The 17,128-nt window shown below is 34.6% G+C and overlaps 1 protein-coding gene across 1 annotated transcript in view; it reads right to left on the bottom strand.

Annotated features, from left to right (window-relative positions):
* brun (trafficking protein particle complex subunit brun) overlaps positions 1 to 17,128 on the bottom strand; it is a 33,643-nt gene that overhangs the window by 14,229 nt on the left and 2,286 nt on the right. The window contains exons 2-7 of the mRNA XM_074181045.1: positions 15,323 to 15,473; positions 12,866 to 12,957; positions 9,112 to 9,395; positions 8,731 to 9,059; positions 8,261 to 8,639; positions 13 to 265 (exon numbers count right to left, since the gene is read on the bottom strand). Coding sequence (XP_074037146.1) covers positions 13 to 265; positions 8,261 to 8,639; positions 8,731 to 9,059; positions 9,112 to 9,395; positions 12,866 to 12,957; positions 15,323 to 15,473 — 1,488 coding nt within the window. The remainder of the gene's footprint in view (positions 1 to 12; positions 266 to 8,260; positions 8,640 to 8,730; positions 9,060 to 9,111; positions 9,396 to 12,865; positions 12,958 to 15,322; positions 15,474 to 17,128) is intronic.

Raw genomic sequence — 17,128 nt, 5'->3', positions numbered from 1 at the left:
GGTTCTACTTACATTTCAGCTGGTAAAACATCCCAATTAGTTACACTCAATGATGGTAACATTTCCAACATTAGAAAAACTGAACAAGACCTGCAATAGTCTGAGCTCACTCCTTCTGATCCACTGTACCTTAATCTAAGTTGACCTTCAATGACAGAAGTTGTAGGTTGTTGATGAAATAGAGTGGTTAGACCACCTGCAATACTTGATTGGCCAGAATTCGATGACCGGAAACTAGAATTGAATCTTGAAGGCAAGGACCCCCCTGCAAAAATGTATCATCAATCAATCAATCAATCAAACATTTATTGAATCAGTTTTCATTTACAATCACATTAGGCAAACATCATCATAAAATACTGGCTGATACAACAGGTCAAACTATTATAGAAAACAAATACAAAGCATAACTTAAATAAAAATAAAATTACTAAGCTACCATCAAATTATGATTATGACTCAAGGAGAAACTCATCCACAGAGTAGTATGCTTTCTGCAATAGAAAAATCTTAAGCTTCCTTTTAAAGACATTGATGTTTGAGGACTTAATGTCATTACTAAGCTTATTATATAGTTTAATCCCACAGCACATGGGGTGATTCTTAGATACTGTCAATCTACTATAAGGCTGATAAAGTTGAAGGTTATTTCTGGTGAAATATCCATGGATTTGCTCATTTCTAGGAATAATTGAAATATTGTTTCTTATATATATCAGAGTTTGGTAGATATACAAACTAGGCATTGTTAATAGCTATAACGAATGAATAATGGCCTGCAGTTTGCACTTGAAGATGCCCCAGCCAGAATTCTGATTACCTTTTTCTGAATAACAAACACTTCACCAGCTTTAGCTGATAAGCCCCACTGTTCAAGACCATAGGAAATCACTGACTGAATCAAACTGTGGTATAAAAGCATGAGAACATCAAAAGAGACTGTTTGTTTCAGCCTACGAAGTAAATATATATGTTTACTGAGCTTCAGTTTGACACTATCAACATGGAAACTCCAGGTAAGTTTATTATCAATATCAACACCCAAGAATTTAGTACAATTAACTTGATGTAAAGTTTCATAATTTAATCTTACCAAATAGCTTTTATCAATAGTTATATTTTTAGTAACAAAGTTGAGCATTTGAGATTTGGCAGAATTTAGCAGCAGACCATTTGTAGAACACCACTCCTCAATTTGATCAGTTACTTCATTAGCTTTGACAATTACTTCGGACATAGTTTCCGCAGATACCAAGATATTAGTGTCATCCGCAAAAATTATAATAATGGAAGCTTTCGAACAAAATTTCGGAAGATCGTTAATAAAAATCAAAAATAAAAGAGGTCCTAAAACAGGACCTTTTTTATTATTGTAATAAATCAATAGTAAAGTTATTATATGTATCCAAGATGATGATGTCTGTTATGTGGATTTCACGAGACAGTATTTCATAGATTCTTCATTAAATAACATTATTTCATCCTTCCCATAAAACATTGTTTGTAATAAAAAAACTCAAACTCAAAATGTATTTATGAATATATGAACATGTGCAAACATAAATTGTCAAATGTGGAAAAACTGTTAGCTCGTTATAAAAGTTTTGTCTGTTTTCATGAGTCTACCTTGAACTGTGATATCTTATTGAATGCTCATTCAATTTAATTAAAATAAGCAACATTTCAATCAGTGCACTTTTGCTAACGTAACACAAGCTGATTAATTCAGTCAGCATAAAAATTGTGTGCTCGAGATTTCATGAAGTCGTCGAAGGCCGTTCCTGATTAGCAAAAGTTTTACGAGTGAGAAAGTTATCGAAGTGCTTGACAAGATTATAGTCGGTTGGCGAGAGGTCTGGGGAGTATGGTGGGTGTGACCTTCGACCCTCAATTTGTTTAATTTTCGGACGGTGACTTGTGAAGCGTGCGTGTGGGCGTTGTGGAGCAGGATAGGACCTTTTCTGTTGACCAGTGCCGGCTGCTGCATTTGATTTCCTCACAATAAGACTCTGCTGTGATGGTTTGGTCTGGTTGCAAAAGAGAATCATACCAGCTGCTGATCACCATACAGTAACCATGGCCTTTTTTTGGGAGTTTTCACCTTTGGGAAGTGCCTGGGTGACTTATGGAAGCTGACGCCCAGGTCTTTTGAATTTCCACGCACCGTTTGTGATGGGTCAGTCTCCACCAGGGTCCTCAAATCCTCTTCCAGATATACTGTAGGTCGACCACTTCGGGGCTCATTTTTGAGGCTAAAATCTCTTAATCGAAATTTCGCAAACAAACGTTGTACAGTGTGTTTATCAACACTATCATTGCCAAAATGCCTGGTTAGTTTTTCAATCTGTTTCGGCAGAGCTTTATGTCACCACAATTTGTCAGGTGATCGACGTGGAGTACAAGCTAGGTCTCGATACTATAAATGATCTTAAGCTTACGAGAGAGATCAATCCCAGAAGCGTGCAAACCAGCTACGGCCCTACAACATATTGCGTAGAGTGGGGAAAACACACTAACCAAACAAAAATCTGTTGAACGATGGAAGTCTAAGAACAACAGTCTGCTTCGACGATATTTAGGCCACCCGAGCAGGCGGAACAACAACACCTTCATGCAAATGAGGAATCACCACCTCTACCAATAATAACTCCCGAGAATAATTCGAGTCATCTGGGTCTTATCGAGATGGCAGAACAGGGAAGAGAGATTTTCCAGGCTTTCACAAAGCTTAGTACCTTTATAAACATAGGAGAGATGTTGAGGTGGATCAACGTCCTTATTCCTCTGTTAGCGAACACACGGGACCTTTGGAAAAATGGAGAGCGTTTGTGAAGTTTCTCCAAAGCATTTACACAAACAAACGTATCTCTAAAAGCGACTGCTAACTCCGATAACCAGAACTTAACATTGAACGTTCTAACCCGGTTTTTTGGCATGAGCCCCTGTCACGGGAGTCCCTGTCACAAATCGGATCGTCAGCGAATGGGATCTTTGATCGACTTTACTACTACAGCTACAGGGACATCACGAACGTGAAAGACTGGTTAGACTTAAATCTCTTGAGCTTGAATTTATCAAAACAAAAGTAGTGTCCTATCGTTGCCAGATTCCATCTGTACATCTAAAGAATATTCAAATTGACAATGTATAAACTTTTAAATTCCTTGGCATGTTCATTGACAATGATTTAAAATTAAACAAACATGTAGATAGTTCGAAATCCTCTGGATGTTATGCAACATGAGTAATTGCATTAGAGCTTTTGGTGTGTGTTTATCAAACCATGCAAAGATTTAGTTTCAAATTATCGCTGCCTTCTTCCACCCTAGTTAAAGATTCCATTATTTACAACGGTATCAAAATGTTCAATCACCTTCCTCAGGCTATAAGAACCATAAATGGCCTTTGCGCTCTTAAGAAAGTTGAAAGACTTGCTTTCTGTGAGACTTTATTATAGCTCAGCCGAATTCTATGATGATAATTTCAATTGAGTAATATCTAACTGTAATATCTACGGTATTCGCGAAAATGGGCGTTACTCGCTCGAATAATTTACAACAAACTTCATTCGCATGAGTAACGGTCACACTTCTCGCTAGTTGAAAAATATTCTATTATCGAACTTCTTTCGTTACTATGTTTATTACAAGACTATTTAAACATTGCCCGTCTCATCAGCTCCAACATTTAACACTCAACATTTATCACAATAATTTCTGTATTACAAAACTTTATTTATTTAAAACACCCCAATTCAGTTTATAAGGCAATAAAGCTAATACCACTGTTGAATTTTGAATTAATGCAGATTGTTGGAAAAAAATCAATTTTATATTATAAATTCTTAACATACATGGTATGGTACTTATATGATGATATGATTTGTTTGACTCTTCCTTGTACTCTTTTAAAAATCAGGTTAAACATATTTATTTATTTATTTTATTTATTTATTTATTTATCGGTCAAGTACACTTCAGAATTATTATAAAATCCCAAATGGTACGTCAAGAAAGTTTCAATTGTTGAAACCAGTCAAGCATTAGAGTTCAGTTATGAACCCAACAAGTAAAATCCATAATATAACTATTATAATTGCTTAAAAATAAATAAACCTATTTATTTTTTATCAGTCCTATACACCACAAACTATTAATAAAATACCAAATGGAACATAAAAAAATATTAAAAAGACAAAAATAAGCTTAAAGACATTCAACACTAATGAATAATTTAATTATAAAACTAAAACGTAACTATGTCAAGTACATTACAGAATTGTAACAAAGTCCCAAATATTACATCAATGTGCAAACAAACCCTAGAGTCAAGTTATTACTTCATATTAAATAAAGGTATGCATTTTCATTTGTCAAATAGTGCATTAAGTTCAAATTCAAAAAAAAAGACATGTACGAATACTAGAATAAGTTATGATTATTAAAAGAAATAATAAACGACTATTCAGAAGTTTAATAAACAATCTCTTGATGAAGTCGTCTAATTGCCATTTTTTTGAATTTTAAATATGACAAATGAAAAAGATCAAGTTCTGAAAAGTATGTATTGAAATTTTTTTGAAGCCTACAACTTATTGCCATTGAGCCATAGTTATAGTCTATTTCAAAAGAGTGTAGAGTAATAAAATCTCATTAAGTATTCAAAAGCGCTACAGGGTGATCCGTCAATAAATTCTGTCACTTCCCTAGTCCGCATTGCAAAATTATGTCGTTTCATAAAGAGCAGGTAGGTATCACCCTGTTTTAAGGGATTTGTCCATTGTTATCGACGGATAAATACTGAGCCAGAGGCGCGCTAGTGGGATAATTGCCAAAAGAATATGCATTCATAAAAATTATATTAAAGGAAATAAAAATTTAATACAGCAGAACAGTGTTATTAAAAAAATATAAAATGTAACAATAAAATATATACGAACCGAAATCGGGAAATACTCACAAACACACACGAACGAACTTTACGTATTGAAACACTTGTGGGGACTTTAAATCAATTTATTCACAAAAACGACAAGAACTTTACTGGATACGTTATTACAATTTGACACTTGAACAATACTAAAACTGTGAACTTTCCTTAACGTTTAACAACACTCTATTTATACCCTAATTGAATGTTCTAGAGATTACTAGGTACAATTTTCGAGAACCTTCCGAGAAAATAATTATTCAGACTACCCTTAATTCTAAACCCTAACCTAAGCAAAAGTGTCACTGTCACTGATACACTGGTCTCTGTCCAGATTGCTTATCCCGCTACAGTATATTTACAATTCAATTAAATTATTCTACATCAGTATAGTCTTCATCCGAAGAACTGTCATCATCCCCTGGTGTTATAATTATAGGGTCAACCACCTGATCGACCAAGTTGTCCAGTTCCCACATTTTATCTTCCTCTTTTAAAACATGCTGGATTGCTTTTTGCCAGTTTTCTGATGTGATTTCCATAATGGCTTGATCAAATAATACCTTGACATCTTTCATTTTAAATGTGGTATTGTGCCTTGCAACATATCCTTTAACTTGTGCCCATATAAGTTCTATAGGATTTAATTCGCAATGATATGGCGGTAGGCGCAGCACAGTTACTTTATACTTTTCTGCTACATCTTCTACGGCATATTTCATGAAGCGAGATTTATGTTGTTTTACTATGGCTAGTAGTTCCTTCTTTACTGAATTCGTCTCAAACTGAATACCTTTATTTGACAGCCAGTTAATAATTTCTTGCTTTCTCCAAGCTGAAGTTGGTACCTTCTCTAAGCGCCTTGAATGGTAGCTTGCATTATCCATAACCACGACCGAATCAGCTGAAAGAAATTTTAACATTTCCCCGAAGTAGTCTTCGAAGACATCCGAATTCATGTCCTCATGATAATCTCCCGTCCGGCACGACTCAAAGCTTAACAAACCTTCTTTTAAAAATCCGTCTTCGCTTCCAATGTGAGCAATTATAAGCCTCTTCCCTTTTCCCGAAGGCACTTTAATACCCGTCGAAAGGCCTTCTATGAAAGCTTGGCGAGAACTTGTTATATTTTTATCTTGCCACATTTTTTTGACTATATAACCTTCGTTTATCCACGTCTCATCAAGATAAAAAATTTTCTTTTGCTCTCTGCGGTACTGCTTTATAGTTGTCAAATATTTTCGTCTCCAGCAAACAATTTCATCACTTTCCAGTAATAGTGCCTTTCGATTGTGCTTTTCCCAGGCAAAATTCATACTTTTTAAAGTTTTTCATAAAAGTTTTCTGGATATCAAAGGAATATCGTTATCTTGGCTTATCTCGATAAATATTTTTTCAAGAGTGGGTATTTCCTTTTTAAAATAAAACGAATGAACTTTTCTTCGAATGTCACATTTGGTGTCTTCATCTAAGATTTTTATTGGTCTTCCTAATTTTCTCTTGCATGGACTTACCTGGCCTGATATCTTTCTTTCTCGCAATAATTTAAAAATCGTGGACTGTCCAATTCCAGTCATTCGGGCACATCGCTCAACACTTTCTTGCACAGACAAACTAGGGTGATCGTGTTTTATGCAATCATATACATTTAAAATTATAACTTTTTCGCAAACAGATAGCGGAGAATTTTTTACACTTCTTTTCTTTGGAGTAAATGTCCCCATTTTATAACTTTTTCACTATTTCTATATCACAATATCACTGTACGTTTAATTGGTGTAGTAACAATTACTATTATAACTCGAATGTTTAAGACACCATTACAATATATTTAAACCCTTTTTCTTAATTACCTGGGTTTAATAGGTATTGCATGATTGGTGGGCAGGGTCAAAAAGGGATTATTATAATGACATGGCACCTCGGAACTAAGTGTTAACCCTTTTTTGAGAAATCATGCTCAAGTATATGAACCCAAATTGCATATTAAATAAGTTTACAAGAACCACTAAAATTAATCTTAATCTTTTTTTAAGAAATTTTACTTACCTAAATACATGTAGGTACTTAGTTTTAGACCAAATTACTTCCCAAAAATTATTATCTATGTCTGTAATTTTTAATTTACTTTAATTATTAAGTTTAATAATCCTAAGATTTGCCTACGCCCATGGACGACAACGAAATTCAGGCAAATTTTATGACACTTCATGATTTATTACTCTACACTCTTTTGAAATAGACTATAGTCCTGTGAAATCGCAACCCAAATGAAAAAATGCGATTGCTTCTTAAGGATCTTGAGTTAACAGAAAGGCAAAGGTCATCTAAAATAGCTGAACAATTGTAGTGGAAGTTTATTATTTTATGAAGGAATAGAACCATTGCAAGTTTACGTCTGTCCTCAAGTGATAATAAATCTAATACCGACAGCCTCATTTGCGAGGTAAATCCATAGTAGGGTAGGCCAAGTTTCCAAATTATATATTTAGAAAAGCGATTTTGCACTTTTTCAAGCCTCTCTTTATGACAAGAATAAAGAGGACACCAAATTACACTATTATATTCCAAAATACTCCGAACCAGTGAAAAGTATAATGTCTTTATAGCATCATATTCTGTAATATGCGGGTATTCCTTTTGATGAATCCGAGCATTCTGAATGCTTTATTACAGATATTATTGATATGATCAATAAAGCTTAGATCTTTATCGAAAGTAATTCCCAAATCGCATAAGCTTTTGACAGTTTGAAGAGTTGCATCATTAATGGAGTAGTTTCCAATGACAGGCTGTCTCATTGTATAAAATCTCAACACATTACATTTCTTAATGTTAACTTTTAGACAATTAGTATTACAGTAGGTACAAAAGCTATCTAGCTATCTATCTACTATGAAGAAACTGCTGATTATTATTATTAATAATTAATTGATTTGTTTTTTGATATTCTATATTATTATTCAATTGTTTAGTTTTTCAATCATACTATTTATATGTTCATTTTATAATGGCAAGTCCGTAAATAAATAAATAAACAATTTTATTATTGAAGAAATTTTGATTGAATTCTGGACTCTACTCCAGTGGTGTGGTTGAATAGAAAAAAATAAGAGTTTTTTTTCGTTTTTTGACATTGAAAAATAATATATGCTGACCCTGAAAACAAAGACAAGTTCATGAAATTAGTTTTTTTTTAGTAGAATTCCCGAATGTCTACATAATGATAAAGAAAATAATTCCTATCAGTTCAAACATATAAGTTTCATAAGAATGCTTCCATTTTGAATTAATCACCCTGTATGTAGTACATACTGTTAATAGTACATACCTGGCAATGATGCAGACATACTACTATATAGACCGCTGCTCATATCGTGGGGTATAGTAGGCGACACAGCAGCATTTGGTGCCAAAAAGTTAGCAGCGGAATGCAAATACAACGTTATGGTGACTGAATGCTGGGGTTCAATAGGTAGCAGTCGCTTCACCTCCTCTTTGTCCCAATTGAATATCTGATCTTGGAGTGATGGTTCCAGGATACTATTGACTTCAACTTCGAGCATTTCGATAGCGACTTGGCCAACATTTTTCAGAGTTACTATACATTCCGTGCTCTCACCATGGTATAAACTAACACTAGCTGATGTTACTATGTTATCATCATGGAAGTTGGAGAATGATGCACTTTGAGGAAATGACGTAGATACCTAACAATGAGAAAATATATTACATGATTCTCATTAACAAATCCCCGTTTTTTTCTACAGAAAACGAATCAAATATAAACACAATATTCACCTCTAATAATGGCAAGCATGGGACCACCTCCACTTTATAGTACGGTGGGAAATTCAGAGATGGCAGCATATGGCGCAACCTACAGTTGGACTTCACACCCAAAGCATGGGTGCTATAGCCAGAAAGTTCGAGTTCGCCACTTTCTCTAGCCCAACCGCTCAATGTTACAGATGTTGGAATATCCGGAGGTAAAACAATAGTTTCCGGCACCGATTCAAAAACCACTCCGGCAGTCAGCAGTCTCATGTTGGACACTTTTTGTTCGAAGGGTAGAGGGTTGACTAGTTTAAGGTTTACTTCGCAGACTTCATTTTTCACCCAGAGAAAGTCTATAAAAAGTTCAAAATAGTAGATTGAAAGGACCCTGATAATATTTCTTACCCATTTTTGAAATAGCTTTTCTCGTCTTCCTCTCCAGACTTCCACCACCGAAATGAATAGGGGTGAACAGGAAGGGACCTGTGTCCAATTTCGCAGTTTCGATGCGCATAGGCCTCAAATGGGGAAGCAAATCTTTAGGAGTGAAAGCTGTGCAAACAGGAATGTCTGTCAAGTTGGCAGGAGGCACCACCAAACCAGAGTCTAAAACTAAAGGCACTGGAGATCCTTCGCATTGGGCTGAAAGACTCTGCAGCTGGATGGAAAGTTCCTTTTGCTCTGTAGGGCTGCAAATTAACGGTTTAATTTCAGTCTAACATCTTCAATCTTTACAGTTTGAAATTACATTTCTTCAAGTTTTAATGAATAATCCCGTATTCAGATTACTGGTAAAAAAATTTCATGCACGAGTTATAGCTTCAGATAAATCAGAAACAGATTTACTGAAGTAGATTCAACCCGAATATAACAACAGTGTTGAAGTAACATTTTTCATGGATTTATAAAACGATACACTTAACCTGAAAAAATTAATTGCACATAAACATAAATGCGTTCATATCAGTGTCAGTGAAATATGATTGAATGTGCGTGAGTGCAAGCACATGCGTGAGCGTTCGTGCGTGTTTGTGCGCGTTTGTGTGCGCGAGTGTATTCCTTGGTAGAGATTATTTTATTTAGTGTCCATCGTAAAACTAAAAAATTTTATTTTGAAAACAATAAGTGATTCATTGGATTTAACTACATTCGGTATCTATAGAAAATTAGTTGAGATACGAAGAACCGTTGTAATTTCTTCAGCATGTATAATATTAATGAAACACTATTAGTTCTGAATAAAATTAGTAAAATAATTATATATATAATTGAGTTAATTAGGATCATTAGTATTATATTCAGTTTTAACAATTACTGTCTTGGTTTTTTCTACTGCAAATAATATTCACTTTTTGAGGGCAGAATTCAACTTTAAAATAGCAGGTTTTAAATCATCGTTATAACACGCAATCAAGGTGTCATCTGCAAGAGGTTTATAAAAACACAGTCAATAAAAAGACCTAGATTACTTAAATAGAAATTTAGAAAAGTGTTCAAGGAACATCACCTTGTTTCCCATTGTATGAATAGTAAACCAATTTAGAACACTGCCATAATGCAGAAGCCTGCAGTATCGAATGCCCTCTTTAGGACGAGTGACACTATAAAAGGCAACAAGCAGGCGTTATTTAAGAAGGGTTTAACATCAGCCCATCCAAATCGACACTAGTAGCATTTACCAAGAGGATCAAGCTTGAGGACTAGACATTTGGAACTTCGAGGTGAAGAGATATAATTGTTGGGGGTTGGTTCAATATTTAGAAGTGATACTGGGTCCCAAACATTATTAAAAAAGGCGATGAAAGCACTGATGGCCAGACACACCTAGGAAAAGGCAAGGGAGCCGACTGAAATGAAAGAGGCGATAAGGGTATTGCAGCATTTCTCCGAGAATTCATGAGATACCTAAACTGAAAGGCAATCAAACTATACTACAGCATGTTTTTTTGTTGACTACACAATATATAATATGCTTCATTATTACTTTAAATACAAACAAATATACGAAATATTAAAGAAATTGAAACTTTTGGGGAAGACTAGCTCCGAGCTATCTGACTTAACTAAGAGAGGGCTCAAAAAATCAAACTGAATAGAAAAAGAGATTTCTAGATAGTGGTATTCAATGAGTTCCTACGATAACATAAATTCATTAGAAAGAAGGCTGTGCATTCGAGTTAAAGATAAAAGATCTCTAAAACATCTTTTTTTTGTTGTAGTAGTAGTAGTTGATATTTTTAGAGTGTATTCCAAAGCTGGAGGGTTGTAGTTTTTGAGTAGCTAATGTGCGAATGAACACAAATAGGGCTGCCTTATATTTTCCATCTTCAGCCAGTTCCACTCTTGGAATTTGTAGGAAATTGAATAATATTTTGTATCCCACAAATCAGCCTACAACAACTATTTTGTACTATTTGTATACGATTTTATCATTTACTGAACACAGACCATAAATAAAATTGTAATTATTGAAATGACTGAAAATTAATGACTCACAGAGGTCTTTTGATTTCAAAATTTCAGAATGCCAAGTTTTAGAAATCATTTTGAGAGATGAAAAACCTTCACCAATAACTTTAGTCTTTATTATTACCCATTACAAGCTTGGAAAATAGTGGGACTTTGAATTATAAGGATAATATAGGGCGAGGTCCAACTCGGAAGCAGGAAATGCTATTCTGCTGCTCTTCAACATAGCCCACCCGTGTTACAACACTTTCGATTCGCCATTAGACAGTTTTTTATTTTATTCAGTTTTGTTTACAATACCTTCAGTGAAATCTATATCTTTAGTAAAACTGACATATAGCTGTGTATCATTTGCAAATGCTTGTAGTTCACAATGATCAATATTCTTCAAAATGTCAGATGCGTATACAATGAAAAGCAAGAGACCCAGTATCGATCCTTGAAGGACTCCAGAAAGTATGTCAATAGAGGATGAGTGTGGCCTATTACCTATTATAGAAATAAGCAAGATTCATCAAAACCATAATATCTCAATTCAGCACAAAGCTGCTCATGATTATTGGTTTCAAATGCTTTGGAAAAGTCAGCAGCACTGAAACGCTGGATGGCCTTGATCATGAGCAGTTAAATTGTCAATAATTACGATTGCTAGAGAAATTTCAGTATTCTTGCTGGGTATGAAACCACTCAGGCAATCATCGAGTAAATTGTTAGATGTGAAATAATAATTTTGAGAATATAAGAAATTCTCATAAATCTTTGATAAAGCTAGAAGCAAACTTATAATTCTCCAATCTGAAAAATCTTTAGATTTGTTTTTTTTTCAGGGATTGGTATACCAATAGAGCTTTTCCATAGCAAAGGAAAGTGAGATTTTTCAATACACCAGGCGATATATTGATCAATGGATGGGCTTTTAGCATTTTTACATTTATACTATTAACCAGAAAGTCATTAGTGCGGATGCTATGTAAAGACTTGTTAGCCTCTATGATGGTAATCAAAAAAAAGGATCATGAGGTAAGTTGTTACAGAAGTTAAATTTGTCGCCACAAACATTAGAAATGTTCTATACAAAAATAGAAAAAATTTGCTTAAAAATCTGTTTAAAATCTGTTTTTCCGTTAATCAGCTGTCGCCTCCATACGAACGACAACTCTTAGAAGCTGAGAAACTTGTGCAAGCTAAGGACTAACGAGGTCTTATCTTTTAACATGTGATTCCTAACACGGTTGCATAATCATTCCAGCTTCATTCAAAATGAATGCTTAAATAAGCATGTACATAAATAAATCTTAAGAAACTAATTTTTTTCGGCCTGGGCAAACATTTATGTTTATCAGGGTCTTTTTAATTTTTAAGGCTGTTTCACTTTTTTATTGAATTTATGCAACGCCTTGTTGCTTTAATTTTTTCAAATTTCAAAGTTTTCTGTTAGCCAAGTTGCAGACGGCTTGATCACTCTTCTCTTAACAATAAGAGCATTTTTATTGAAAGCAGATAAGATAAACCCATTGAAATGTTCAATTTTTTTATAAGAACATCATTTCAATGCAACGCAGTTGGTCTATGGGACTCCTGAGTTTCTTTCTTATTTTTTTCTTTCAACATCAGTGGTGAAGCGGTCTTAAAGTGTTCTTAATTTCAAAATGATACCATCAAATAAATACATATTCAAAGATATACCAACCTCAGATAGTTCCACATGGTTTGTAATAAAAATGTCATATGTCTAGTGGCTAAAGCTGAATTTCCTGTACGTCTTGCAGCAACTACCAACTCCTAAGGAAAATAAATGAACAATCAACATTATCCAGTTTCTGGATATTTTATAAAAAAAAGTATCCACTACGTTCAAATAATTTTATAGTTATATAGTTCACATTTCATTATAAACTCTGCATTTTTCACTGCAAGCAGGCTACTAGATACCAGAGATCAAAATAAATATGATACATTAAATCACCAAGAGGGTATACGAATAAATTATATTTGCGGTATTGGCCTACATATTGTAATATGAAATAATATGAGAAAAAAAGAAAAACAAATGAGACATTTAGATAATACATGATAGACATTACCAAAAAAAAAAAACTCTTAGGTGTCTCGGTAAGATCAAATCTTCATATTCACTCAAATCAGAATAAAATTTCAACAGCCATTGCTTTATCCATTTTACAAGCACTGTGCTTGTTATGAAAAAATGTGAACTTCAGTTTTCACTTCAAATGCTACTCGAAACAATTGATTTAGTGTCAGTTTTCATGTTATAATGGTGGTGAATTATTCAATCCAAAACCTGTTTTACAATATATAACATTTCAAATAAGCTACCTGGTAAAATGAAAGTAAATTGATTCTAATCATGTATATTCTATTCTAATGGGAATACTTAAAATATCATTTTTTAATTTATGTACATACATACACTTTTTTCCTTCCAATTTAATCACATTTAATTATGTTTCTATAATATAAAATTTATAAATTGTTACCTTAACTTGTTTCCCACAAGGTTACGCTGGTCAGGCCCGAAGCCCTGATCATTCGGAAGGGCGCGCCAGCATTATCAATCAATGACCACTCACCCAGACCGTGGGAATATTGGGTCCGAGAATATATGCCCTAAGCAAGCGTAGTGAGCTATGAATGACAGCCGTCTGCATTATTCTGGCTAAGATTTCTGCCAGGGTGGGGCCAGCATAATCTTGAGATTTGAGATTAGATTTGAAGAGAAAATCTCGACACTCTTTTCGGACGATGTTCGCCTTACTAGGAACTGAAATCTCCATGACAAATATCATCTTGCTCTCTTGGTCGAAAAGAACTACGTCAGTCTTATTAGCCTGTATGAGCCGGACGGTGGGGAATGAATAGTTCCAATACGTACGGCACGCCTCATTTCCCACAAGGGATTCAATATCCCCTTGAGCGTTGGGCAACACCGTCAATACCGTAAAAGTGCCATAGATGGGCCGCGTTATGTCAATGGATATAGGCTGAAACTGCATATGATGGACATGCTGGCAGCACATCAGTTAGAATATCAGGTGCCTTGCAGCAGGCCCTGCACCTTGTGTTACGAACTTCTATACCTATCACGCGACTGCCATGATGAACCCCTCGGTTGCCGACTTCAGCCCACTCGACCTGAGGAAAGCGAAGGTGCTTTGATAAGCCGAGGTATTTGATGTTCTTGAAGAAAACCCCATGCATTGGTTTATCCTTGTGTTGCCACAGGAGTGAAGTGATCTCTGCAGTTATTATGTGGGCCTTTTGCTGAACGGGTTCTAACTTGGTGACAGAGTTATGATCACCTCGTTCAGTGTGGAAAACTAAATTGAGTCCATCAGCCGTTCGAGTGAACCATGCAGAGAAGAGGATTCAAACTCCTGATAACTTTACAGGCTCCATCCAGTACCAGTGTGTCACGTAGACAATCCAAACTTAAAAGTCCACGTCCTCCTTGTTGTTGGGGGAAGTACAATCGTGGAACAGACGATTTGGGATGCAAACTGTTACAGAGATACAACTAAAGCAATGTCTGTCGACAAGCGTTTTGCTAACCAAGTTAGCGTCATCAGGAGTTGATTAAAGTTCCACTTCCTGATCTGGTTAGTACCCCAAGGCTGACAGATTTATCAGCTTTGTATGGTTACTTTTGATAGCTGAGTATCCAGGCATCCAGTATAGAATTGATCTATATCTGTCTCCTATTTATTAGTCTCAATATCACTTTTGGGTTTATTAATGTCCCAAGTACAGTCCTGCCTGTAAAAGGAGTAATTCGCTCATTTCGTTCAGGCCTTTAAATAATGTTCCTTGCACCTTGCTATAATTCAGCTTGAAAGACTGATATGTAATGACCCCCGCATAGTAAATTCCAGCTCACATTCCATGTTCGGTTTCAGACCTTTGTCTGTACCAGATGTTTCTGCCGAGCATGTTCTCTGAATTACTGCTATATTGAAAATATATCTCGATGTATTGTGGTCCAAGAATATTTAAGTTATAGTTTTTATTCTATACATTAAAATTAGTTATACAATACAGTTAAAAAAACCCTTAACAAAACACATAAGAAATAATTGTTTTATAAGAATGCTAATAGTCTACTTCATTCGATTATTGGATAAGTTCTTACCTGAATCAACTGAATCTGTAACGCCGGCCATCCTTGATTAGCTGCCCTCATTTCAACAGGATCTAAAGTGAGATTATGTCCTGGTAAACTCTGTAACATTAACGCGTAGCAACGACCCCAATTTGGAGCTGGGTTCTGAGGTGACACATACCTAAAATTGGTATTTTATCATGTGAAAATCATACAGAGTGGGTCATCGAAAACGTACCGCAAGTCGGAACTGCCATTGAATTAACTTTTCACATAAATCCAAAAACAATATAGTTTTGTTTGTTAGGAAAACCAACTCTCTAAGCTGGGATGTTACCTCCCAATTTAAAAAAAAAAGTAATTAATGGTGGTCCAATGATACCTCATTGAAAAGGGACTTTCGATGCCAACAATATATTTTCAGAAAGAGTAAAATTAAATCGATTTAATATAAAAAACTATCTTATTTATTTGAGTGTTGAAGTTCAAAACAATTTGCAGTTTTTGCTATTCAGCAAGTAACAGATTTTTGTTTGCCAAAAGATAGTGTGTTTTAGAAACCAAATTATGTTGGTTTGAACTACTATCTAGCTGGTATTGATTGGGATTTTTATCTTGGCTCCATTATTCACATTAACCAAGTTTCAGATTTTTTTATGCTACTCTCAGAATATTCTGTATATTGCGATAAGTACAACATTTTGTTCCCTCTATTCGACTTCTCCGCTGGTTTGACAATGATTTGAATGAAATGACTATCGAAAAAAAGCTCACAAAGCATATTAAATTAGGAAAAGTTGGGATGATTATTTGATATTTTCCAGTATTAGAGCCTAATGCATGTACAGAAGCATGTACAGTAGGATATGAAAATCCCATTAAAAAAGTTGAAAATAACGTAGCATCAAACTATGTAACTACGTGGATACCAAACGGAAAAATAATGTCATGCCTGAGACTCTGTATTGTGATGATATGACTTATGATAATGGGAATGATATTGCAAATGCATTCGCATAACAGTTTCAATCATTGTATAAACCTGATAAAGTTAATGAAATACCAACCTTCGTTACCGAAAAAACTGTGGAAATGGACAGTTGTACAATTACTTTTGAAATTATTTTCAATGAACCGTCTCGAATGGATTCAAATAAAGGTCTAGGACCAGATGGGATCTCGCCAATGTTACTGAAAAATTGTAGATTATCTGGCAAGACCACTATTTTTACTCTTCACTCAGTCTAGGTGAAGTCCCTCTGTTATGGAAATCAAGTTACATAACGCCTATCTATAAGTTTGGAGAGAGCAATAATAAGAATGTTCGCCACATTAGCATATTGAGTGTTATACCTGAATGAATGAAACATATCACAATTTCGAAAAAGTTTTTCATATTCAAGTAAAGCTTTATTGGGAGATTTTCACTAGACAGTTTACAAAATCGAAACATGTGTTTCTCAAATATTTTCATACTGAAGTTAAAATATTCAATGGTATTTTCCCAAAACTAGAGTCACTAAATCTAACAAATTTGCAAAGCAAAATTCAATACCACGTTATTCATGAAAGTTAATCCAATCATTAAAATTACTATTCTTACTTCTGAGTATATATACGTGGATTGTTCAAAAAATGAGGTGAATGTTCAAATTCGATTACCGATTTTTTTTATTTTTTTATGTTTGTATATTTGTCTCGAACATATGTTCACAGTTTCAGCTATATAGCATGTTTAGTTTGTTGGTGAGAGGCATAAAAGTTAGAAGTGTTTTGCGTGTTCGGCGACAATATTCTGCTATCGAAAAAAAATGGATAAAAAATTTGCATCAAGCT

Source organism: Leptinotarsa decemlineata, unplaced genomic scaffold (genome assembly GCF_025532065.1).
Source record: "Leptinotarsa decemlineata unplaced genomic scaffold, Ldec_3_MD MMD2_tig00026307_RagTag_RagTag, whole genome shotgun sequence".
Classification (NCBI taxonomy): Eukaryota; Metazoa; Arthropoda; class Insecta; order Coleoptera; family Chrysomelidae; genus Leptinotarsa; species Leptinotarsa decemlineata.
Note: the sequence above shows the minus strand (reverse complement) of the source record. Positions and strands in the feature narration are given on the sequence as shown.